The following is a 25,224-nucleotide window of genomic DNA, read 5'->3' on the forward strand; positions in this document are numbered from 1 at the left end:
GGGGCTTCTTGGGGAAGGACCCCTAAGGACCTCCCTTCCTGTGTCATCCATCTGTTCCTTAACTTTTCAGCTACTCATCAGGACCATGGCAGGTCAGACCCTTGCGGGGGCGGCGGGGCGAGGGGCGGGGCAGGAGAGGGGACAGACACTTGTGGGGCGGTGGGGTGGGGGGGCGGGGACGGAGGCAGAGACCCAAGGAGAAAGCCTATTGTCATGGGGCTCGCAGTCCAACAGCACAGACAGGGGGTAAACCCCTGAAATGGAGTGGGCAGCTGAGCTTGGGGAGCTGAGGGGGCGGGGTGGGGGAGTCCCTCCCACCTCGGGGGCATGCTGTCATTCTCTAGCTCTATCTGCGGCTTTATGGGAGATGTACGGAGCTCCCAGAGGAGGCAGCAACCAGGGCAGGGCTCTCCTCCACATACACTGACAGGCCCCTGACTCCAACTCCTCTTGCCCTTCTTGACCCACACACCAAAATCCCCCTGGTCTGGGAGTCCCAGCCCCAGCTACCGGTCCGAATATTGCACAGGACACACTTAATGCTAAAAGATCATGTGTTGTTACCTGAAATTCAAATTTTGCTGGGCATCCTGTAATTTGATTTGCTAAATCTGGCAACACTCTCAGCCTACAGAGAGGGGTGCCCCAGGCTCCTTCTCCCTAGAAATGGAGTCCTCACCCCAGGTGAGGCTCATGGAGGGGTGGGGATATGAAAACAGCCCACTGATTGATAGCTGGTGATGAGGTGGTCCCTCCAGGGCCTCTGTGGTCTGGCCAGGCATGGGCTTCTGCGGAGTGGGAAAGGCTAATCTCAGCACCCCTGACCTCCCGCCCTGCCCACCTTACCTTCATGGGCTGGAGCTGCACCCGCGTAATGCGAGAAGGGTCCACCACAGGCTTGGGCCGTCGCAGGGTGTCCAGGATGTTCTGCCATTGTGGCGGGAGGCCCACAAACTTGCCTTCTTTGGGGTCGAAGGAGGTGTGGACGCGGTGCTGGAAGTTCTGTGGGGCTGAGATCTCAGGGCGTTTCTTCTTTTTCTTCCGGAACATGGTGCCTGCATGGGGAGGGTCGGGCTGAGCTCTAGGGAGGGGCCTCATGGCTACCTGGCCCCGGGAAGCATAGGTGGCTGCAGTGGGTGCTGGGGTCCCCCGACCCCCACCCCACTCAGGGCTCCCTTCCTCCAGCCCAGGGCTTCCCCTCACCTCTCGTCCCTACTGCTTCAGGGATATGGCTAGCTCCCAGCGAAGCAGTCCCAGAAACAACAAAAGTGCCAGAAATAAGCCAACACAGACTATAAACAAGGAAAAGAGGTGTCTGTCTTCTTGTCTGTGCCAAGTCTCCTGCCGAGCAGGCAGACTCTGGGGGTGTGTTTTTATAAGCTCCAAAGCCCATTACAAATATCATTCCACTGTCGAATAATTTAAAAAGGGGAAAGAGGGAAGCAAGCAGGCAAATTCCTTTTATGAAGCAAGTATGACTTTGACTCTTAAACCAGGTAAGAATAGGGCAAGAAAAAGAAAATTTGAACCAATCCCACGTATGAACAAAAGTGAAGGTCTGAAACAAACTGAATAAACTGAAGCCAACAGCATGTTACAGTTTTTTTGTTGTTGTTGTTGTTGTTTAACTCAGATCAGTCTTGTGATGGTCCAATGACAGAAAACCTATTTATGTGATAAGCAACATTCATAAAAAGCCAACATGTTATCCAGCCTGGGGCCACGTATTATAGGAGCAGGAACCCCCAAAAGGGCCCTCTTGGTCACCAAGTGCTTGGCCCTAATTCCAGCAGGGTCCTGAGTCAAGGGCACATCTGGTGTGGGTGAGGACAGCTGTCTAGGGGTAAGTCTCCCCAGGGAAGAAAGCGCCTCTCCACTTTGGACCCTTTTCCCTGGAGTCTCAGAACTCCGGGCAAAATATCACTTGCAGCTAAACCTCTGTCCCTTGCTGATCTGGGCTTTGCCTAAGGCTCTCTGAGCAATGTCGACAGGAACGTGGGCATGCAGATGTGAGACGGGGAGACCGCAAACCCAGGGTGAAGTGAGGACTCCGGCTTACCTTCCGGGAGTCCCGAGCCAAGACCGCATGTGGATGGAAGACTCACTTGAATGCTTCTGTCTCCGAAGGAGCTCAAAGCAGCTCAATGGGGGTTTTTTGTTTTTAATTTTGTTTTCCTTACCATAGAAAATACACTCAGTGGGCTCTACTGTCTCTTGGAAAGGTCACTTCTAGGTTTTAAGAAGCAGACATGTTTGTTTCTTGAATTGCACGCTTGCCTCATTCATCTGTCCCACAGCTTTGCCACGAGGAATTCAGCACCTGTGAGTCAATGTGAATCCACATCCCACGTCTTGGGAGTGTCAGCCTCTTTGGTGGCCTTGACACTGGGCATCTACCAAATGCTCCCTGTAGGCAAACCCACGTGTGCAGGAGCCCCACAGAGAGAGCCCTTAGGAATGAAATATACCTGCTGAGCTGCAGGCGATTGAGGGGAGTCTTCCACTAGTTTGGGGAGGCTCTGAGCAAGCTCCTTAAATGATTTGTGCCTCAGGGCTCTTCACTTATAAAACAGGGTTAGTAAAGGCTGCCTCACAAAGCTTCGGGAGGCTTCAGTGGGCAGACCCCCAATGAACAGGGGCTGATTCTCTTTTCGTTGCCTCTCTGTGCACCTGAGGGCCCTGCAGCTACAGGATGGGAACAGATCCAAATCCAAGAGAGATGTCCAATGCCTTTCCTCGCAGATTCGCTGGTCAAGGGAGCATGCCTCATTTGGGGGACCTGGGAGCCTCACTGCCTCTCCATTGTGTAGACGCTTTGTGGTTTGGTAAAATACCCTCCTCCTTCTCAGCCTTTGGCTTCCAGAGTCCTCATTCTGCAGTCCTGTGCTCATGGCCTCACAGATAGACCCTCTGTCCCTAAATTAGCTTCACTGATGGCTTCACCGCCGCCCCCCCCCGCCACGCCTCTTTGTGAACTCGAACTCTTTTGCAGGTGTGGGGACATACCTGCAAGCTAAAGAAGAGTGGGCTAATACTTTTAGCCCCAAACATCCTCTTCCCAACTCCCCCAGCCCCACCTGAGTGCCCAGCTTTTTCTGTAGGAATGCATGGAGACAGCATCATTAGCAAATGGTAAATGGCTCTGGGATCCCCTTCCTGAGAACAAGTTTTTCCCAAGAGGCAGTAGGAGAAGTCTGAGGAAAAAGGACACTGCAGAGTCATAGGACCCAAGGTTGTGGTAGTGAGGGTGGGGAACTGCTGGAAGCAATGACCAGAGCTCAAGTTTCGGAGGAGGGGGGAGTAGAGCCAGAAATCAGGGCCAGTTACTTTGCTAATGGAAATCCCCACCTCAAGAGAGGCTGCTAAGACTCATCCAGAATGTGGTGAGGCTAATACTGCCTGGGACAACTCGATTGTGTACACAGAAAATCGTGAAAGATCTACATACAAACTGCTGGAATTAGATAAGTGAATTTAGACGGTCCCTGATTCAAGGTCAATATAAAGAAAAAAATCAGTTTTATTTCTTCATACCAACAGCAAACAAATAGAAAAAAAAATATATGTATATATATTAAAGATTCTGTGGTACAATGGGGAATAGATTCTTAGTCTCAGTTTCCTGTTCCTGGCATACAACTCCTAACACCCTTGCAATCCCAGATGGAAAGAATGTTCCAACTTTTGGCCCTGCCCCACCTCTGGGGAGGGAGTGGGGCTGATGATTGGGTTAATTGTCAGTGGCCAATGATTTAATCAATCGTGCCTATGTAATGAAGCCTCCATAGAATAACCCCTCAACGACAGGATTCTGGGAGCTTCTGGGTTGGTGCACACATCGAGGCGGTGGGAGGGTGAGGCAGCTGGACAGGGCATGGAAGCAGATCTGTTTTTCCTACCCCATCCCTTCCCATATGCATCTCTCCCATTGGGTTGTGCCTGGCTTGTATCTTTTATAATGAGTGAGTTCCGTGAGCCATTCTAGCAAATTATAGAACCTGAGGAGGGGCTCATGGGAACCCTCAACTCGTACCCAGCTGGTCAGAAGTACGGGAGTCCTGAGACTCACAACTGGCATCTGAGGCGGAGGGTGGCTTGTGGGACTGAGCCCTTGGGGTCTGTGCTGACTCCAAGTACTGCCAGAATTGAACGGAATTGTTGAATAGCCAGTTGGTGTCTGAAAGTCGAAGAAATGGCTGCAAGAGGGAAAAAACCCTTCTCATTTGCTGTCAAAAGTGTTATTAGGGAGACAACCCCTCAGACACCATTTACCATTTTACATTAAAAATGTCAAATACCTAGGAATAAACCTAATCAAAGATGTGCCAGATCCCTACATTGAGAAGCAGAAAACATTATTAAAGAAATTAAAGAATGTTCATAGATTGGAAAACTCAATGATCTAAAGATATCAATTATTTCCAAATTAACCTACAGATTTGTTTCAATCTCAATCAAAATCCCAGCATAGTTCTTTTGGTAGAAATTGACAAACAGGGAGCCTGGGTGGCTCAGTCAGCTAAGCATCTGCCTTTGACTCAGGTCATGATCCCAGGGTTCTGGGACTGAGCCCCACATTGGGCTGCCTGCTTAGTGGGGAGCCTGCTTCTCCCTCCCTCTCTGCCTCTCTCCCTGCTTGTGTTTTCTCTCTTGTTCCCTCACTCTCTCTCAAATAAAGAAAAATCTTAAAAAAAAAACCTCTTAAAAAAAAAAAAAGAAATTGACAAGCTGACTCTGCTCCAAAATGTACAGAGAAACATAAAAAATCAGGAATAGTAGACACCATCTTGAAGAACAAGGTTGAAGGATTACACTACTAAATATCAAGATTTATGGTAACAGTACAATAATTGATATAGTGTGGAACCGGCACAAAGACTGACAAATCGCCCAATGGTACAGAAGAGAGAATCTAGAAATAGATCCAGCCATAGAAGGTCACTTGATTTATGACAAAGGTGACACTGCAATATGGTAGGGAACAGATGATCTTTTCAAAAAATGTAGCTGAAACAATTAGATATCCATATGGAAAAAAAAAAAGAATCCTGAAAAATGAATTCATGTCATACCCCCAAATTAATCAGATCTAAATGTGAACGGTAAAATAATAAGCTGGAGGCAGTGATGGGGGGATGGGAGAGGAGGAAACCCACAGTCTGGCCATCGCCTGCCCCAGGTCCAGTGTGGATGACTATGTGGGGGCCTAAGTTTGGTGGGCTCTCCTGGAACCCATCACATGCTGGGGCCAAAACCTCCACACCCACGGGTCCCAGGGATAAATTAAACTACCAAGGTTTTCTTTGTCCAAAATAGAATTCTTGATGGCAAATGTTAGGAGGAGGGAACTCTTCCTAGGATCTTTCTTCCTTCCATTTTTCCTTTCTCCCTCCTTCCCTCCCTTCTGTCCTTCCAGATTTTATTTATCTGTTTCAGGGGCAAGGGGTGGGGGACAAGCAGACTCTTTGCTAAGCGCTGAGCCCAATATGGGGCTCCATCTCAGGACCCTGAGATCATGACGTGAGCTGAAAGACTTGGACTCTTAACCTTGACTGAGATACCCGGGCGCTCCTCTAGAATTTCTTTCTAAAGAAAACAGAACATTTTAGAATAAAGAGTGATCATGAGGTCTGAGTTTCTAGGAGACACACTCACCCACTCAGGGGTCCAACGCTGCCAAGTCATTGAGTGTGAAACCCCCGAGACGGAGACATCCCACATCTCACCATCAACAGGCCCTGTGTCCTTGGAGCACACCACTCCCCAAGACAGAGGCATTGATTTTCTATTTCTAGGGCTCCATTTTCCAGCCCAGTTTCCCACCTACTTACCCAAGGCTGAGGGCCCAGGGTCCGAGGGAGGGTGGTTGCCACTTCCGCCATGGGCCTGTAGTAGTAAACCAGCCCTCGCCAGCCTTTCAAGTTGCAATCCCAGTATCTCCACCTCCTTGCATGGACACTCAATTCACCTAGTAGAGGAGCTTTCCTCAAAGAAGACATCCCGGGAGGGAGGGAGGAAGGAAGATGATCCCGCTGAGATCGAGCCCTGCCTTTTCTTCTGCCTAGTCTGATAGAAATCACCTGGACCCGACACTCAGCAGTAGAAATGGCCAGAAACAGGTGCCCATGCTGGGATCCACCCTTGTGATTGGGGAATGCTTTGAACTTCCCTCTTCTGAATGGCTACAGCCGTCACCTGCTGGCTGGCCGCTTGGCCAGCTGGCCCCAAACTGGACCAGAGCGGGGATGCCCAGCACCGGGAGGGGAGGAGCCCTGCCCAAACCAGTTTGGGAAGGAATCTCCCCAGGCACAGTTCCTACTGAGGCTGCTTCCTCCAGCCAGAGCTGGCAGATGGGGAGCCTGGCAGTTCCTGGCAGACGCTTTCTGGAGGAAATCCTGCCACACCCAGCTCCCGAGGGTGGAACTGGGAAGAGAGTTCGGGAAGCCACAAGCCGGACGTCCCTGAGGGGCAGGGCTGTCATGTTAGAGAAGCAGGAGCCACAGAGGGAATGTGCTCGGCTCTTTCCAAGGATAAATTCATTTCATTTTCCCGCCAACCCCGGAGGGTAGGAATTACTATTATTATCCATGATTCTAGATGAGGCTCAGAGAGCCTAAATAACTTGCCCAAGGAGACAGAGTCTGGAAAGGACTGAGTTGGGGGGTCTGAACCTACATTTGGTTCCAAAGCCCCTGCTCTGTCCACCATGCTCATTCTGAGGGAGTTGGGCTGTTGTTCCTCTCTTTCCTGGGGGTCTCCATGAACATCCGTGGCGCCGAGCTGCCTGCATAGAATCATAGAGAGGGGGCGGGGCAGCAGGGCCAGCTCCTTCAATCAAGATTGCTAGGCCTTTTCCCTGGGCTCCTCTGTGAGTCAGAGGCCAGAGGAGATTGGGGCTGTCCTGACTTGTCGGCTGACCCTTACTTTGTTTGGCATCAGGTTTTGGTTTTACCCTGCAAGGGGTGGGTAGAATGTTCCAGAGAGCTCACGTGGATGGCTGTGACATGAGGGCCTGGTATATATGAGAAAAGCTGCAGAAGCAGGAGGGGTGTATTCTCTCCAGCATGGATCCACGGCCCCTCGGGGTGGGGGGGGCGGTCTTCAGCTGAAAGCCGGGCAACCTGCAGGCTTGGCTCAAGGAGTGGGGGGCAGGGCTTTGTGGTTGATGCCACTGTTCCATGACTCCGAGAGGTCTGGGTGCTGTGGTGAGGCTGGTCTAGAGACCACATCGGGAATAAGCAAAAGAGCTTACTGTGGGTGGGTCACCCTCTCAAACTGCTCCTCGCAGGGAGGAGACAGCCACTTGCTCAGGCCTGGCATGCCAAAGCCACCAAGCTGTTTCCCCAGCAGTGCTGGTGGCCCACTGAGTCACCTACCTTACCTTCCATGCCCAGCTTGGAGTGGGGTTTGGCTATTGCCCCATGTCAAATCCCTTTCAAAGGAAGACTTGTAGCCCACTGAAGGGCTCCACAAGAAGGGACTGCAGGCTGGGGAGTGGCTTCCAGAATGTGAGTCTAGAGGAGTTTGCAGTTAATCTGGGGATGGGGGTGGGCAGAATTTAGTTGGTTGTGTCAGTCCTGAGATCTTGGTAAATTCTGAGGAATGAGGTCGGCAGGATTCCCCTCCACACTGGGTGACTGGGAAGGAGGCATCATGGGCTCCATTCCAAGTGCTATGAAGCCAGACTGGAAGGACACATGGGCTGCCCCTGAAGGAGGCTTGGTAGCTGCTTGTCACTACTGAATGCTGGCTTGGGGTGGCCCCAGAGTATGGGGTTCTTGAGTTCCTGCTTGTAACCTCAGCTTACTCTCTTCCTTTCTAGGCTGTAGCACTTCCAGTGGCGGCCAGGCAATGGACCATTCCCCTCTGCCAGCTTCTCTAGGTACATGAGGAGAGAAACAGTACCTGTTCTAGCTCAAGGGGCAATTTGAGGTATTTGTGGTAAATACCCACTCAGTCAATCATCATTCAGGAAGTGCTTGGTGTAAGTACCAGGCTCTGGGCTGATCATGTCACAAACAGGCTCTGCTCCTCACCAGCCTATAAGGCAGGGCTGTTAATGTGCCCATTACACAGACGAGGAAACCCATGTTCACAGAGATCAAGGCATTGCCCAAGTAAAGCAGCAAAGAAGGGGAAGACCTGTGTCTGTCTGGCCTGATGTGAACGCTGCTGCAGGCAGCTGCCATCCTCCATCACCAGCCCCTGTCTCATTCTCAGACCCATTCATGATGCTTTGAGAAGGCACGATTCTAGAAGCAAGATGCTGAGATAGAGGCCAGCCCCTGCTTCGCTCCCTTCCATCCATCCATCCATCCATCCTTCCTCCCTCCCTCCTTCCTTCTTTTTTTCTAAAAGTAGGCTCTATGCCCAGCATGGAGCCCGATGCGGGGCTTGAACTTACAACCCTGAGATCAAGACCTGAGCTGAGAACAGTAGTCAGACACCTAAATGATTGAGCCACCCAGGCAGGCACCAGCCCTACCCCAAGCCCAAGTTCTAGAGCACTTAGAAAGGTACCTCCACTACTGCCACCATCCACGCACAGAATGGCCTAAAAAGGACCATGTCACCTCCAGAGCTGGGCCCTTCCTCTCAGAGATTTGTGGCTGGGTTGCCCAACCTCTTTGTGACCCACGTGGGAACTGTCATCCCACACCCACTTCTGTGAAGAATGATGGGCCTCACTGGACCCTGGCCGAGAATACCAGCCTTTCACTGAGGTGTTCTTATTGGCCAGGAATATTTTTCTCAAATGTTACTTTCTGGAGTTTGTTTAAATGTAAAAGTATGTTATTCATTCATTAATTCAATAAATTCATTTATTGTACATCAGCTCTGCTCCGGGTCCTAGGGACTGTGGTGGATACAACAAAATCCTGGGGCTCATGCAGTTTGGATTGCTTTTCCAAATAGACGAGGCTAGACCCCACCACCTGCCAGAAGAGTGCACATGCTTGGGGACTTGCTCATGGGGTCTAGCCTCTCCTCTGTCCCTGGTCAACTTTCAGTCACTCAGTGGCATTCCTGATAGGGATGTGCCTGTGGCCTGTTCTTGTGGCCTGCTAGAATGCGTTCAGTGATGGGGAGCTCCCCCCTGCTCCCCGAGGCCCCTGACCTTTGTCCCTCTGTCCCCTTGCTGCTCACCCTTTATATGGAGCTGATCTCTGTCCTCCCTCAGCCTCTAGCGGGGGTCTGGGCCTGACGCCTACCCCTCTTCGCATGACATGAGTCAGGAGACTCCTTTCCTGGCCACCGAAGTCTCACCAGGGGGAAGGGCCTGAAGAGAATTTCATGTGCTTTTCTGCTCAATGGTCACCTGCAGGGTGGCTGGGTCCTAGACCCAGGCTGTGCCCCTCACTGCCATGGCTTGCGGGCCTCATAAGATCTGCCCAGGGCCTCTGTGCTGAAGTATGCGGGGTCCCCAGGATGCTCAGCAAGACCTTGAGGTTTCTTTGTCACCCTGGACAGGCCCAGAGAAAAGCTGAGTGTGCAGGGCAGAGGACATTATGCTCATAAGCCAAAATGCCTCAGTTCCCTGCCCTTGTCACCATTCCCACACTACAGGTCTCAGCAAATCACCAGGGGAGAGATAATGGGGCTGTTGTTGAAAAGAATATGATAATAAAGCTCATTCAATCTCTTGTGTCAACACTCCAGCTGAATGAGAGGCCAAAGAGCCAGGCTGGCCAGCCAGGAAGGTCAATATTGACTCAGGCCTGCCTCGGGCCACTCCAGCCTACTAATGCTGTGCTGTGGTCCACCAGTGGCCCGAGCCAGAGCAGCCCCTCTGACCCCTGTTCACTGCACTTAGAACCCACAGCAGTGGGCTCTCCCTCCCTGCACGGTATTATCTCCAAGGCAAGAGTAAAGAATGGCCTTCCCGGGAGGGTTGTAGGCCAAGCACCTCTTCCCTTTCCCCAATTTTTAGCAGCCTCCACATGCAGAGGCCTGAGTCCTCATCACAGAGTCCTTAGAGTCTGGCCAGAAAGAGCACCTCGAGTCCCCAGTCACAGGCTTAGGGCCCCTAACCACACTAAAAGATTACATTTCACAGCTCTTATTTTCGATATCTCCATTTTGTTCCCCTCTTTCTGCTCACACTACTGTGAGACGGGTCAAACCTGCTTTACTGGGAGCATTGTAAAGATGACAGGTGGCCAGGGAGAGGACAGAGGAGACCAGAAAGGGAATATACACACACATACGGGTGTAAAGTGTGTGGCATATGTCAGATGCTGTGCTAAGGGCTTCTTAGAGTGCATTTAAGGGCCACAACCCTACAAGCTCGATATTATGAGCTCTGCTTTACAGGTGAAGAAACCAAGGCTCGGAGAGAAAGGCTGTCTGAGATGGTAAGTGTGGAGCTTGTATTCAAACCCAGTGTATCTAAACTTCTCTAACACGCTTGGCGCCCAGAGAAGTCAAACAACCTGCCCCAGGTCACACAGCCACTGAGGGCGGGGCTAGGACTAGAAGCCTCAAGCCAGAGGCTCCCTGTGCCCAAGGCAGCCCTGTGGCAATGGTGTGTCTGGGCCTTCCATGGACATGTGAGCACAGGTGACATGTACAGGTGTGTCCGGGTCTCCCATGGACATGTGAGCACAGGTGACACATGCTGTCTCGGCCTCCACAGCTGGATCCTCTTCCAGAAATGGCCCCTTCTCCAGGCCACCTCACTACCTGCCCTCCACGGACCCCCTGACTTGACTTTATTCCCATGGCATTGCTCTAACACCCCAGAGTCTCCCGCCACAGAGCCAGACCATTCTCAGAGTTCTCCAGAATTCAGGGCTTGGGTAGTTCAAACTTTCCTAAGTAATAATTAGAGGCTGGAGAGGGGGCTCACAGTCAGGGGTGTCCAACATTTATTATTTAATCACTGGGACGTCTCATAACTATCCTCTGAGGCAGGCTTGACTGCCATGTTTTATAGGTGAGGACATTCAAGTTTGAAGAGACATAAAACAACTTGCTTGAGGAATAGAAGGCAAAGTCAGAATTTGAACCCAGCTCTTTCCAATTCCAAATGTGTTCTCAGCTACTGTCCTATGTATTATGGTATATGCTGCAACCGTTCCAAAAGAGCCGAGCACAAGACATAGGCTTGACCCCCCTCTTTTCCCCTGCCTAGAAAAAGAGACCAGGGGAGCCTAAAACACACCAGAAAAGGACATGACACAGAAAACACAGCCCACACCCCAAGAGCTCTTCAGGTCTTAGCCCTTGGTGTTCCTAGCAGCATCTATATCCCAGATGGGGCCAGCTGCTCATCATTTGCAGGTGTGGGAAAAGCTGGATCCATTTTAGCAGGTTGGAGATGTGGGGAATGAGCTAGGAGGCAGGATGTACGGAGCAGCACCTCTGCCTGGGGCTGCCTCCTGGTGGGCTCGGCACCGACACTGGGCAGGCTACGGCCCTTCCTGTTTGGGAGCGTCTTTCCCAAGCAAGAATTCAGGGCATCGGGCTTGGTGACACCGTCTCGCCCCAGACAGGCATCACACCTGACGCCAGCAGAGGCTGGGCCAGGGGCAGGCAGGGCATCTGCTGTGGGCTGGGCTGGTGGAAGTTACAATGCCCATCCACTAAGGATGGAGAAACGGCACCTGGAAGAGACCACTGCCCCTGCCTTAGGGTACCAAAAACATCCCAGGAGGGCCACCTGCCTGCCCACTGCCCCTTCCAGACTTGTCCCTCAAGGAGGTCTGAGAAGGCTCCTGGACACCTTACCAGGGCTGAAGGACCCTCACTCACCTCCTGGCCTCCTTCCTGGCCTCCTCTTCCTCCCGACTCCTCACCCTTTCCTTGGCAGAGCTCTCAGGCACCGAGGAGAGGGAAGACTGAGGACTCTCCCTGGCCAGTCCTCCGAGGCCTGGGTGGAAACAGATGAGAAATGCATTGTGACAAATGTAGTAGGTGTCTCCCTGGATTTTGCGACTGGCCGGAATCCAGAGCATTCGGAACCGCCCCAGGCCTGCCTCCCGACAGAGCCACCATCTCAGGTACGAGGGGAGGTGGCGGGCTCCCCGCGCCGCGCACGGGGAGGAGAGGCCGTGGGCGCAGCAGGGCTTTGGGGCCCCTGTCTTCACCGCGCTCGGACTTAGCGCGGGCCCCAGCCCCACCTCGCAGACCCCAGTGGGGCGCCCTCTGGGAAGCGAATCCCCCAGCCCCGCGTCCCGGCAGCCCCGGCAGCCGGGCCGGAAGCGCCCGAGCACACGCGGAGGTCGGTCCCGGTCCCCGCGCTCAGGGCCCCTCCGCCCCGCGCCCTCCCCACGGCCTCTCCTGGGTGCACCGGGCGCCGGCCAGCCCTGAACTTTGGGGAATGAAAACCCAGGGAAAGGGGCCCGCGCGGGCGGGAGAGCTGTCCCCGCGTCACGGGCCCCGCCCGGGGGGAGGGGGTCGCCGGTCTCCCGGGGTGGCGGGAGCACCCACCTGCCCAGCGGGAAGTCCCTGGAGAGCTCGGGGAGGCGGCGGGAGCCGGGCCCGCCCTCAGCGGGAGGGACCTCGGCGCCGGGAACGGCGAAGCGAGGCCGCGCTGACTTGTTTGTGCAGCGCCGGCTTCACCTGGCCGCGAGTTTGATTTCAGGGTGTGGCCTCAGGTAGGACAGGGCGCACACAAAGCCCGGGAAAAGTCGCCGAGGGGTGCAGGGGCCGCGGCCAGGAGCCTCCTCGCCCGAGGGGCGCCCCCCACCCCCACCCCCTTGCTCGACCCTTTTCTTCTAATCCCTCGGCTCCAGCTCTGACCTGCCCTTTGCCTTGGGACCCTGATCCGGGTCGGGCCCGCTACGACCTGCTGGTGGCCCCGTAGCCCTTGAATGGCCGCGCAGGGGCCTGACCTGGATTATCCGCTGAGCGCCTCCCGCTGTAATTAACTCATTAATTTGCACTGCAGATGCACATCTGGAGGCCGCGGGCCGACTCCTCCTGGATTCCAGAGGTGCAGCAGGGCCAAGGCCACCACCTACATACGCTGGGGAGTCTCAGCCGGAGGCCTTAAACCTTGACGTCTTGGTCTGTCTGTCCCATCTGGACCTGGCCCTGAGACCGTTTTGAGGAGTTCCCATGCGCCGGCAGGAAAGCCAGGATTTACAGAGGTTCCGATTGCCTTGACAGACCTGGCTGCGATCTGCTAGCCTCTGCCTCAGAATTCCCACCCTCCCACCTCCCCACCAAGGGGGACCTCTGGAAAAAATAAAGCCTCCGCGTGCCCTGCAGTCTCAGGGAATGGGCCTGGTGACAGAGCTGGCATCCCCTGTTTGTCCCCTGGAATCACCCGACCTGGGAGCAGGAAGGTCATTCAGTGGGTCACTCCTGGCTGCATTTTACCCTGCTTCTTTTGAATTAGAGGGTACAGATGCTGTGGGGGACAGGAAGGGCCACCTGTCTGTCTTTTTCCTAAACAAGTGAGCAGACTCTTGCTGTCCTAGACTTGGACCCCCAGAGAGGGCTGTATCCCACTTAGTACTGAGGGGATTCTGGCATGGAAATTCCAGTATACCTAGCCCTTGAGTGGCTGCCCCCAGGCAGTGGCTGGATGACTACCAATGTCACAGTGGGGACTGAGGACAGTGCTGAAATTTTTGCCATTGTTGGTGGCCTCAAACTTTCATTATTGAGTTCACCATTGCCAAGTCTTGTCTTTATTCACTGATTCTTTAGATCAATGCAATTTCTAGATAAAGCATTTGCATATGGGCACTATTGCTTATGAATGATCTGCTGTAGGCTCCTGCCAAACCCAGCTAAGGTGGCTAGGGGGAAGTCGCCAGCCCAGAACTCCTGCACCCTGTGTGGCTACACCACAGCCCCCCACCCCGGGGAAAGTATGGTGGTGGAGATGCTGTCCCTGGTGAACCTTGGGTTAGTGGTGTAGAAGCTGGGCAGCTCAGCGCAGGTCCCCTGCCTGCCTCCAGACACTCATACTTACATTTAGTCTCTGCTCCTTTCCTTGCCCTCTGCCTCCCTTTCTCCTCTTTACATCTTTCCCAAGAGGATTCCTTCACTTTCCTCTGATAGGGCCTGATCCTGTGAGCCAACCCCTGACCTCCTGTGGCCCCTTAGGAAGCTGCCTGCTGACCCTAGGCTCAGGGGGCCATATGGGGAGGGGGCAGCAGGTACAAGGGTGACTCCCCACAGAGTAGGTACCTAGCCATGTAGGAATGCTAGCTCAGTGCTGGCTACCAGGAGCAGGTTGTGCTGGGTGTGAGGGCTCGGGAAACTGGTTGCTGAGGATTTTAGATGAACCAGGAACAAAGCTAGAATGAACAGCATGACGTTGTTGAGCCTAGATTGAACACCCTAAATTATTTTTTACTGACTCACAAATGCACACATGAATTATTTTCTTTTAATACAAATAACTTATAAAAAATACAAACAACTCATATACCAACACCAGCGCTCCAAGCAGTACTCTTGACCTGTTGAACTACGAAAAAGTGTGTCTGATCATTAGAATATTTTCAGAATTGAACTGGTATTTAATTTGATTTAAATCTAGGCTTGGGTGTCCCAGAAAGACTACTAGACAAGTCTCATCCTCACCCTGTAGGAGTGACTCTAGGAAACCCTGGGGTCCTTTGGGAGCAGAGGTGAGTTTGGAGCCTCAAGAGAGGCAGAGACTCTCAAATACAACTGGCCTGGGAGGTAATGAATCCCCTATCACTGGAGGTGTTCAAGAACCCAGATAACTATCAGTCAGATACGCTAGAGAAAAGGTTTTCATACTGGATACTAGACAAGACTAGGGGACCTCTCGGGCTGATCCCAACCCCAAGTCTCTGCATGTCTAATTCCATCTACAGGTGGGTCTGCTGCCCTGTGTTGGATGACCTTGTGCAAAATGGGACAACTGGCATGTGAAGATTGGGTTCTCAGTGATTAAGTGTGGCATGTGAATTCCCTCCCCCACCCCCCGCACCCCATCCTCTTCTGACCTACGCACCAACTCAGCCCTGCCCAGGCAGTGGCAGGAACAGTCTGGGGCACTGGCCAGCGGTACCGTCTGAGAGGGCAGGGGAACAGGGCGGGTACGGTACGCCCAGCTAGCTCTCTCTCTCTCTCTCTCTCAGCCTTTGGCTGCTGGGGCCTGTTGGAACATCTGAACACCTCCAGCCAGGGCTGAGAGCCCAGGTTAGGGCCAAAGAGGAAAGATACACATCTGCTTGTGGTTTAGAAACAAAAACACATTATCCTTTCCCTGTACCTTTCTGCTCCATGCCTTGAGAATCTTCCTGGGGATCAAGAACTGCTGACAGGCTCACTTACTCCTTCCAGGGCTCCTTCCTGCAGGTGACTCTGCCCTCCTCTAGTAACCGAACTAGTAATGCCTGCCAGTGAGTATTTACACATGTCTCCCTCAAGTCTTCACAACAGCCCTGGCACAGAAACCCTATACTATTATATTCTCACTTCGCAGGCGAGGAAACAGGCTCCGAGTGGGTAAGGAACTAGTTTAAGGCCTTGTAGTCACTGAAGGGCGGAGCCAGAATCTCAACCCAGCTGTATCTGCCCCCAGCTTGTGCTCTGATCCCGGCTCTTCGGAGGTCCCTGGTTCCAAGGACTGTCGGATGTGACTTGACCATGTCGGATATGACTTGACCATGTGGGGTCAGGTCCCAGGAAACAGTTGGTGAGGGTGGGGGAGAACGTTGGCCTCCGTGTGTCAACTCTGACCACCACCCAGAAAGGGTGGGTCACGTGACGTAGAGTGTTTGTGGGGAATATTGCTCCTCCATTTCTGACAAGGGCATGAGGGCCCCTGCATGACAAGTGGGTATGTGGGGCAGGGAAGCCTCCGTTTCTTCCACCCTGTCCCTGAGCTCCCTGCTAGGAGCCAGGCGCTAGATTTTGCCAGTCATGAAGTCCCTGCAACAAACCATCTGGCCTTCACAGACCTAGACCAGGCTGGGCACTCTCGGGCCCGCATGCACGCCACTGGGCCAGTGGGCGCTGGTGCACCCACTTGCTACCTGGCTGGGGGAGCTCCTGGAGTCTGGGTCCCAGGAGGGGTAGCTGCTCACTCAGCCTGCAGCTCTCAGCCCCAAGAGAGAGGCACACTTGGGAAAAGACCCCGCTTCCTCTCCCTCTCCTCCGGGGTGCCCGATACCTGTCCCTTCCTGCTCGTGGGGCAGCCTGGGCCAGTGCCCCTCACCTGATGGGATTGCCTGTTTCTGGGGCCAAGAGGCAGGTTCAGACCTCTGAGGGTCTGGGAGTATAATGGAGGGAGCGGACACTGCCAAGCGTTGGGGCCCTTAGGCGGCAGAGAGGTGGGCACTGTTGCTAGAGAGACCCAGGGATGTTGCAGGATTGGAGCCCTGTGCCTCTCTAGGCTTCCAGCATGTCTCAGTCTCAGTTTTTTGATGTGCATAACAGGGGAGATGGTGTCCTTCTCTCTTGGGAAGGGGATAGAATGGCGAGGCTAGAGCCTTGGGGTACCGGAGTCCCGAGGACCTGCACTCCCAGACAGGGTGAGAGATTCTTGACCCCCGGCCCTCATAGCTGCTAAAGGGACCCAGGCAGAAACTCCCCTCCCCTAGGCCGTGTGCACACACAGCTGCTACAGGGAAGCAGTAAGAGCCCAGTGTGGGGGCCGCAGGGGCAGAAGCCCTGGGTTCTTCCAGGGGAACTCACAGCTATGTCAACCCATGGTCTATCCACCACAGATCCCAGAGAGAGAACCCTAGCCCCGGGTGGCAGCCCCAGCTGGACCCAGTTAGGTGTTTGGGAAAAGCTTCTGGGACTCACCTGCCCAGCGGCTGGACGGATGTGTCCTTATGCCGTGCTGAACCTCAGCGGAGGTGAGCCATACCCAGAAGGCTCCAGGCATCTCATCTGCTTTTTCCTCAAGTTCTGCATCTGTACTAGATTTCCTGTGCCCCTGGGACCACAGAGGCCTGTCCTCCCCAGATGCAAACTGCCCCTGGGGGCTGAGCTGGCCCAATAGCCCTAAGCGGCCCAGGGATGTGGGTGAGCTCTCAGAATGGGGGGGCCACCGTCCACCCACCTCACAGGGTGGAAGCAGGGACAGAGCCAGCGGCTGTGACACACCCTTCCCAGCTTCACGGGGGTAGGGGCTACCCGGGGCGGGGTGCTGGAAACAGGAAGGGCCACCTACCTGCCAAGGGCACTCATTTTAGAAACATGATGAATTCATTTAATATCTTCTCACTGTGATCGCTTTGCGCCCTTGCTCTTAATGGGCTCCAAAGCTCCATCCAGATGTCTGTTGCCGGTAGTTTCACTCTCTGGCTGGCATCTTTGCTGGCAGAACTAATAGCTGGAAGCTGCTTGGATGGAAACCCTTCATTGTCCTTCCCTCTCTCTTCTGAGCCTCTCACAGTTGTCCCTGGTCTAAGGTTGGGTCAGGCCCATGTCTGGCACCCAGGCCCTGGGTCCCAGGGCCTGAGGACAGGTGAGTCGGGGGAGAGCCGAAGGCTGTATCTGACCAGGTGAGGGTAAGGCCAGAGCCCCAGGGAAGGGAAGAATCTGAGGACACATGCTATTGGTTGCCCAAGCCCCATCCACAACCCTCTGGAGGTCACCTTAGCTCTGGATGTGCCAAGTTTACACATTCTGGGCTGTAGTGCTCCCAGAATTCTGCCTTCTGCATCAGCCCTGGGTCAGTGTTAGAAGGCATGACCTAAGTCATGGGTGGGCTCATGTCTAGAGGGGCCTGGAGGGCCCAGCAAGCTACTGCCATCCCTTTGTGGGGGCTTTCCTGCCTTATTCTCTGGCTCATGCTTTGACCACCCCAGGGATGGTGCCTGAGGGAACTTGATGTGAACATGGACATGAGAGGGGTCCTGGTGTGCACTGCCGTCCTCACTAGCGGCTGGCATGATAGCCTTCTTCAGGATGAGGGAGTGTGTGTAGCCAGCTCCTCCTGTCTGACTGTCCTCTCCTCCACAGGAGCTCTGCATGCAGGCTAACTCCTGGCCTTGCCTTCTTGCCTCTGGGCCTGGCTTCATCCCTCCCCAGGGTATGGGACCCCATGGATCTGGATCCCAGACACACTGTCTTCCAGCAAGACCCACCATAACAGAAAATAAAAGTTTTCTTGTCCAGCTTGGGCCTGGTGACAGGGTGACCGATGACAGGCGACAAGCCTCCTGCTTCTGGGATTTAACCTCTGGTGATGGCCGTTGGACATTTAATTTCCTGCCTGGGGTCACAGTATATACTGGTGAAAAGACCACTGGAAATAAAGGGTCTCCTGTGGGTCGCATCTAAATTCTGCCCCAGAATCTCTTTCATTCCTAGATACCTTCATCATTGCTTTCTTCTTTGGCTTAAGACACCGCCAGCCTTACGGCTAAAAGGTAAAATGCTTTGTGGGACAAGGAGAACATAAATCAATCCATTTACGAATGAGCTGGGTCCGTTTATCAGAGAGAATCTGGGAAGGGGGCTGGGGTGGGGTGGGACAAAGCCTCTCCTTGGGGGCCACTGAGGAATGAACTTGGGCTGAGCTGGGGCTGCATGCTAACAAGGTGCAAGGGGGAGGGCGGCGGGGGGCAGGTGTGGCAGGGCTGGGCCCCTATTGGGGCAGGAGGCACAGACAAGCATCAGGGCCTGTCTGGCCTCTTAGTGTATTGGGTCACGCTGTCTCCTCAAGCCATCAGGTTACACTGCAGCTTTTTTCCTGCCCCTGCTTTGGGGGGCCCCTTGGATGCCGCTGCTGACAGAAAGGCAGCCTGGGTAGTAAGGGGGTGTAGGACTGGGAGGTGGGGATCCCCAAGACCTGAAACCAAGGCTCTGCCTCCAGCTAGCTGTGTGAACTCTGGACCCAATTTCCTCCTCTGGGCCTCTGCTTCCCTTTATAAAATTATGGGGCTTGATTAAACATGCTTAGGGAATCCTTTTGGCTTGAAGGTGCTATGACCCTCCAAGGCGGTGAGCTACTTTCGAGGGCAGTCCTTTCCTCCTCGGCACCCCACCTCATTGACCCCAGACTGGGCTCTGGCTGCCGGTGAGACCATGGAATAAATGGTCCCCTGTTCCCGCTCCCCTCTGTGCCTTCCTGTGCAATTCCTCATTTGAAGCTAAAAGAAAGAAGATGGAGGCTGGAGGCTCCAGGCCAGGAAGCTGAAGCAGAGAACCAGTCCTCCCAGTTTTAACCCTGCAGCTGCTCCTACAGCCTTCAGGAGCTGGGGCAGGCCGGCAGGCAGCAGGCCACAGGCAGCACCTTAACTTACCTTGAGTAAAGGTGACTGGCTGGTTGCTATTTGCCCCGGGGGCGAGGGGTGGAGCTGGCTGGGCTGGTCCCTGGGCGCTGGGATGGAAGACCAGAACAACTCACTAGCTGACCTGAGGTTTCCTGACCTGCTTCCCTGAGCACCTGGAGGTCCCTCTCTCCACGTCCTCATCAGCCTGACTGTGCAAGAGAACCCAGATCTGCCTCCACCTGCTTAGCCAGCAGCCCCCGGGGGCTGGAGTGCTCTGAGACTTGGGCAAATCAGAGCCAAGCAGAAAGACGCCAGCATTTGCTGACTGAGGCAGCACTTCAAGGAGGGAAGGTTGCCACAGAAAACCCACAGGTGGGGACGCCTGGGTGGCTCAGTTGGTTAAGCGTCTGCCTTTCACTCAAGTCATGATCCCAGGGTCCTGGGATCGAGTCCTGCATTGGGCTCCCCACTCAGCGGGGAGTCTGCTCACCCTCTCACTCTCCCTCTGCACTCTCTCTCTCTTTCGAATAAATAAATAAAATCTTAAAAAAAAAAAAAAAGCAAACAACCCACAGGTGTGCAAAAAACTGTCACTGTCTTCCTTCTATGAAGACCTGGTTCTCTGCCCTGGCTGATGTGTTACAATGAGGTTTTATAGAAAATGCTGGCCAGCATGGGTATCCCTTTGCTGGGGCTGATGTGGCCCCATGCAGTTACAGGGGAACCAGAACCCATTTTTTGCATGCTAATTGCTCCCCCTGCATATGAAAGTATGTCATGTTCTGGTTCGTACTTTGTTCTTGTTCTTTCAGGTGAAGAGAATCTGGGATTACCTTTCCCAAAGAACAGATAACTTTGGCAAAAAAAGCATAAAGTCTCTTGAGTCTGAACCTTATGGTTCCTGGGCATTTCAAAGTCACCTGCCAGAGTGATTGAGAAGCCCCCTGTGGTCTTCGGTCTGGCCCCCTGCAGGCAGCCCCTCCAGGTTTGTGCTTCAGATGGGGCTCATGAGTATATAGTTCCTCAATGAATCAGGGCCACCCTGTGATAAAATTCCAGACCCAAAGAGGGGATCAGGCCTCTTGATTCCTTCCTTGTCTCTGGCCTGTTCTAAGTCCTTAAGACCTGAAACTAGACCCCCACTGGAGAAGGCAACTCTCAACAGACTCAAGTCATTCCTTAGAGAAACTCAGCGGCAGGCGACTTGCTCTCCAGGAAAAACTGGAGCCGGGGCCGCGTTGCTTCCCCGCCTTCTCCCTCTTCTTGCATTTGTCGGTCTCCCTGAGCCCGCACCCTCTGCCCACTGCTGTTCACACCGCTTTTTTCTTTGCTTTCCATTCCCAACGAATCTGTTTTTGTCCATCTTTGTTAAGTTCTGCGTTAAGATCCATCTCCCAGTGGTGGTCTAAATTTATAAATTCGCTAGACTGGATGGGTCACGGAGGACAGCTTCAGCCAGGAGTCTGGGGCTCAGGGTGGGCAAAAGACCGCCAGCACCCCGTGGCTGGTTGATCAACGCTCGGTAGCTCCGCGAGTTTCTGGTGGGCTTGGCTCCAGGTTCAGCTTCCCTTTCCACTCCTCTGTTAAGAACTGTTAGCTCCCCAGGGGAAGGGCTGGGTCCTTCATGTATCAGCACTTTCCCCCAACACCTGTCCCCGCCACCTGGGCATTGTATGAGTCAGGCAAGCCGTGTTCCCTCCCTGCACGCCGGGGAGCCAGGACCAGGTGCCAACTGCCATCTCCACGTGCTGCCTTGACCCTACGTCTTGCCAAGAACAGACAAGTCAAGTTCCCCTTTATCTCACATCTCCTGCTGTCTCACTGTAGCCCTGTGGGGCCCTAACGCAGAGCTCAGAAGGGGACAGCTGCTTCCAGTCAGTGTGCTCCCCCGGGGCAACAGGGCCAACTGGGCTTCGGGAAGCGGAGAGTTCTTTCTGCCTCCAAAGCAGCTCCTCCTTCCATGCTCCATTCTTACCTGTAGGCTATGCCTGTTTATAAGGTTTGCCAGCAACCTTCCTACTGCCTAAGGCAGTCCTGGATCCTGGGCCTTCCCCCTGATGGTATGGAGGGTCTCCTACAGGAAGGGCCCTGCTCAGGCCACCGGACAGTGCACCCAGGACGCTGTGTGTTAGAAGCATCTCTGGGGGCGCCTGGGTGGCTCAGTTGGTTAACCGTCTGCCTTCGGGACAGCGTCTGCCTTCGGTTAAACGTCTGCCTCCTGCTCAGCGGGAGTCTGCTTCTGGTTCTCTCTCTCCCTCTGTCCTTTCCCCTCCTCGTGCTCTCACGCTCTCTCTCACTCTCTCTCAAATAAATAAAATCTCAAAAAAAAAAAAAATATAGAAGCAGCATCTGGGGGACTGTTTGGGTAAGGGGCACAGTCTCTCAGTGTCTCTACATCTTTCCTGCCCAGGCTGCCTCCCACAGCGGTGAGCAGGTGTAAGAAAGCCAGCCATCCAGAACCCTCCCTGAGCCCTCTTAAAAACCCAGACAACCTTTTCTCCTCCTGTCCCTCCTGCCCCTCCTGCCCCCCCTGCCCCCTCCCCCTTGCCCTGGCCTCTATCTTCTGCTTTCTCCTCACCCAGGCAGCTGGTCTGCTCTGTGTCTGCCCTCCATAGTCTCTGCCACTCTGCCCCAGCTGGTGACCAGCGGCTGCTCAGCTCTGCATATGTGCCCGAGGCTTGGCGTCACCTTTTGCAAGGAGGCAAATACCCCCACAACTGGGTCATTTTCCTCATACTGGAGCCAGGTGTGGGGATCAATCGCACAGGAGACACTTAGGATTCTATCTGGACTGCAGTCCCATGTGCTCCTCTAGGACCGAGGGCATTCCTGGTCATCCTTGGGAATTGTGCTGAGTGGGTTTTGCTGTGTCTAGAGCCCCCAGACCTGCCTGCACCTTCCCTGTGCCTGGTACATCCCAGAGAGCTCAGCTCACAAGCAATCAGTCTGTCTTTGGGTGACTAGAAGGTCTGCGCAGTCCCCACACTCCCACCTTGTGCCCATTCTCAGGTGTGCAATGCAAAGCTCTTCACCCCAGTCTTGTGTTTCCAGAAGCCTTGCTCCTGGTGCCAAACTTAGGAGTGGCAAACCTAAGCTGCAGAGGAGACCCCTTGCTTGGCCCAAAGGCTTTATTCCTAACTCGATGAGCTTCTGTGGAGCTGAGTCCATCCTGGAGCCCTGTTCCCACCAGAACCAGCTTAGGGAAAGACCCTCAAACAGGACCCTCCAACCTTGCTGTGGGACACCAGGGAAAGAACAAACTGTGTACACTGGATTTGTCTGGCTTCTCGGTGAGGCCCCAGCACTTTAAACCCCACATTCAGTGGGTTTGACCCTGTGGAGCCAACCAGGCCATTAACCCTGCAGCAGAGCTGGGGAGCCTGAGGCCTGTGAGAAGGGCTGGTGCTCCGCCAGGCAGCCCCCCTTGAACCTGACCTGATGCCAAGTTTCAGAGTCAGAACCTCTGCCAGGTCAAACTCTGCATCAGGGCGTGACTGGGAGCTGGGTCCCAGCAATGCTCCATAAATATTTGTGGGATGACTAGTTGAGTGGAGTATCCCAGAGGTGGTGGGGTGAGAAGGGCCTCCCTGAGGGGCATCCCGGGGGCCCCACACCAGCTCTGCCGGGCAGGAGGGGGAGGTAAAGGCAGGAATAGCAGAAACAAGCATTTCTTCCTCCACCTGGGAAGCCAGACACCAGCTTACAAGGGGCTGTTTCCAAATGAACCAGGAAAGGCGGCAGCAGGTTGGGTGGGGTGTGGAGGCTCCTTGTCCTAGAAACCCTCAACCTCTGGCCTTGTCCCAGGTGGTGGGCAGCCTGGACGCTTGGGTACCCCCCAGCCCTGCCTGTGGAGCCTGAACCCAGCGCGGCCGCAGGAACCTTACCGTGGCCACTGCTGGGGGGCTGCCGGGCCTTGAGCTCCTCACTGCGGGCTGGTGCTTGTCTCTAGCCCAGGAAGAGGCACTCCCTTCAGGCAGGAGAGGAGAAAAAGGAAAAGAAGGAAACCTCAGTGCTTTGCTCGCCGAGCCGCTTCTCCTGAAGGCTCCTGGTTGGTGTCGTCCTGCCTCTGCGGGCACACAGCCTTCCTCCCCCTGATGGCTTACTCACCGGTGTGCCCGTGAGGCTGCCAGCTCTACGGGGGCGGCCTTGGTGGGGGGGATGCGGCGGGAGGTGGCCCACGCCCCTCTGCCTGACACACTGGAGCATGCTCTGTGGGGACCGGGGGGCTCCAGGGGCCAAGCGGTGTCCCCCAGCTGGGTCCTGAGTGCGGGGAAGCCATGTCCCGGCCCGCCCCTGTGCAGGGAATGTGTCCCTGTGGGCTGGCCAGAGGACACACTTAGGTGCTGGCTGGCACTACACGGGCGAATGACGGAATTCCTTGGGAGGAGGCTGTCAAAAGAAGGGGCGGCCAAGGCTCCGTCTGGCCCCCTGTCAGGTTGGCTTCCATCCTTGGGCTGCCCCTCTGGACTACTTCCTACTTGGAAATACTCCCGGGTCTCTGTCCTGGGGGCTCAGAGAGGGCCTGGGCCTGTCTGAACTAGAGTTTCATCCCGTTTAGGCTGGGTGCCCCATCGTCCTTTTCCACAGCAGCCATATCAGGGCCTGGATGGGCCCAGCATCAGGACAAAGTGTTGCCAAGCCCCCCACTGTCCCCAGCCCTCTGTCCTCAGCCGAGGGTGTGTGTGTGGGGGGGGGGGCATGCACAGTCTCACACACACATGGGGCCACACCCAGCACAGAGCCACCTACCTGCCCAGGCCAGCCTAAGCCAATCCAGCCTTGCTCTTCAAATGCCACTCTGACCCTACAAGCCACTCGTGTACAGCGGTGTCCTGTGGGAGGTGAGCTCAAAGCCAGCCCGGGAGGACTCCAGTTAGCACGGACCAGTCTCCCCTTCTCTCCTGACACCTCCAGAGGACACGGCAGCCCGATCACCATATCTGCTATTGCACTTGGCCGGCCAGCATCTCTCTCCCGGAACCTCGGCCCCCCACAGCATCTTCCATATCCTTACGGGGTGGCAGCAGATTGCTGATAGGTCCCATCTTCCTCGGAGCCCAAAGGAGAGAGAGGAGAACTAGAAGGGGCGGGACCCAGGTGCAGCTCCGAGTTTTCAGCTCCCAGAACAATCAGACGCAAAAGGGAAGGAAGAAATCCCAGGCCAGCAGGTGACTCAGTGCTGGTGGGCCGGCTTAGTCACCTGGATGGCTGCTCCCAGCTCCTGGCACATCAGGCTGGTGCCCTCCCCCAGCTGCTGTCGACAGCAGGGCTGTCAAAGGGAGCGTGGCCTTGGCCCGAGAGAGCCAGCTGGCCGGGGGCTGCCTGGCAGACTGTACTGGGAGCGGGAGCGAGCTCCGGCCTCCTTTCCAGCCGCAGCGTGCCCCTCCTCCCCCACGCACCCAGGCTCACTTTGGGATTTCTCCATTAAATCCTCAGGCAACGACCTGCTCGTTTGGGGCGCTGAGCCGCTCCAACGTTGCTTGGCAATTTTGATATCGTCGGGGGTTGCTATGGGGAGGAGGGTGATGTCATTGACACAAAAAACCCACTGAATTTACAAATCAGCTGGGGCTGGAGCTATTTATAAAAACACGTTTTTCCCTGCCTTCCTTTACTGAGGGGGAGGGAAAGGAAGGGCTGCCTGCCAGGCTCAGTGGAAGCCTCCCCCAGCCTGAAGAAGCCAGACCCCACCCCCCACCTCTCTGCAACCCCCACGTTCTCCCCCACACCACAGAACTGGCTGGCCCCAGCCACAGCTGGGCTGAATGCCCCTTTCAGGGTCTCAGCTGGTGTCGGCATGAAGGGCACAGGGAGGACGGCACACGGTGGGTGCTGGGCAGCAACGCCAGCTTCCTGGGTGGGCAGGGGCCAGAAGCCAGTCACTCAGCTGGACTGTTTAGAGCCAGGGGGATGTGCGGGTCGGCAGCTTGAGCCCCTCTGGGTGCCTGCAGGCCAGCTCCCCTGAATACACCAGGGGGAGCCTGGCCTTCCAAAACGCACTCCTGGTTTCTGAGCCTTGCTGTATCCTTCCCTAGCTCCTTTTCTCCTCCCAGTGTCC

General features: G+C 54.8%; 1 protein-coding gene across 2 annotated transcripts in view; it reads right to left on the minus strand.

Moving 5' to 3' along the window:
* PAK6 (p21 (RAC1) activated kinase 6) overlaps positions 1-24,660 on the minus strand; it is a 36,092-nt gene extending 11,432 nt beyond the window's left edge. Inside the window, exons 1-4 of one of the 2 annotated variants that reach the window (XM_032856855.1) lie at positions 23,916-24,660; positions 23,051-23,133; positions 11,755-11,872; positions 847-1,055 (exon numbers count right to left, since the gene is read on the minus strand). In XM_032856855.1, the coding sequence (XP_032712746.1) occupies positions 847-1,050 (204 nt within the window). In that variant the 5' untranslated portion in view covers positions 1,051-1,055; positions 11,755-11,872; positions 23,051-23,133; positions 23,916-24,660. Of the gene's footprint in view, positions 1-846; positions 1,056-11,754; positions 11,873-12,432; positions 12,529-23,050; positions 23,134-23,915 lie in introns of those variants that run through there. The other variant, XM_032856856.1, reaches the window with a different exon arrangement.
* Positions 24,661-25,224: the final 564 nt, after the last annotated feature.

Source organism: Lontra canadensis, unplaced genomic scaffold (genome assembly GCF_010015895.1).
Source record: "Lontra canadensis isolate GAN:19392208 unplaced genomic scaffold, GSC_riverotter_1.0 scaffold12, whole genome shotgun sequence".
NCBI lineage: Eukaryota > Metazoa > Chordata > Mammalia > Carnivora > Mustelidae > Lontra > Lontra canadensis.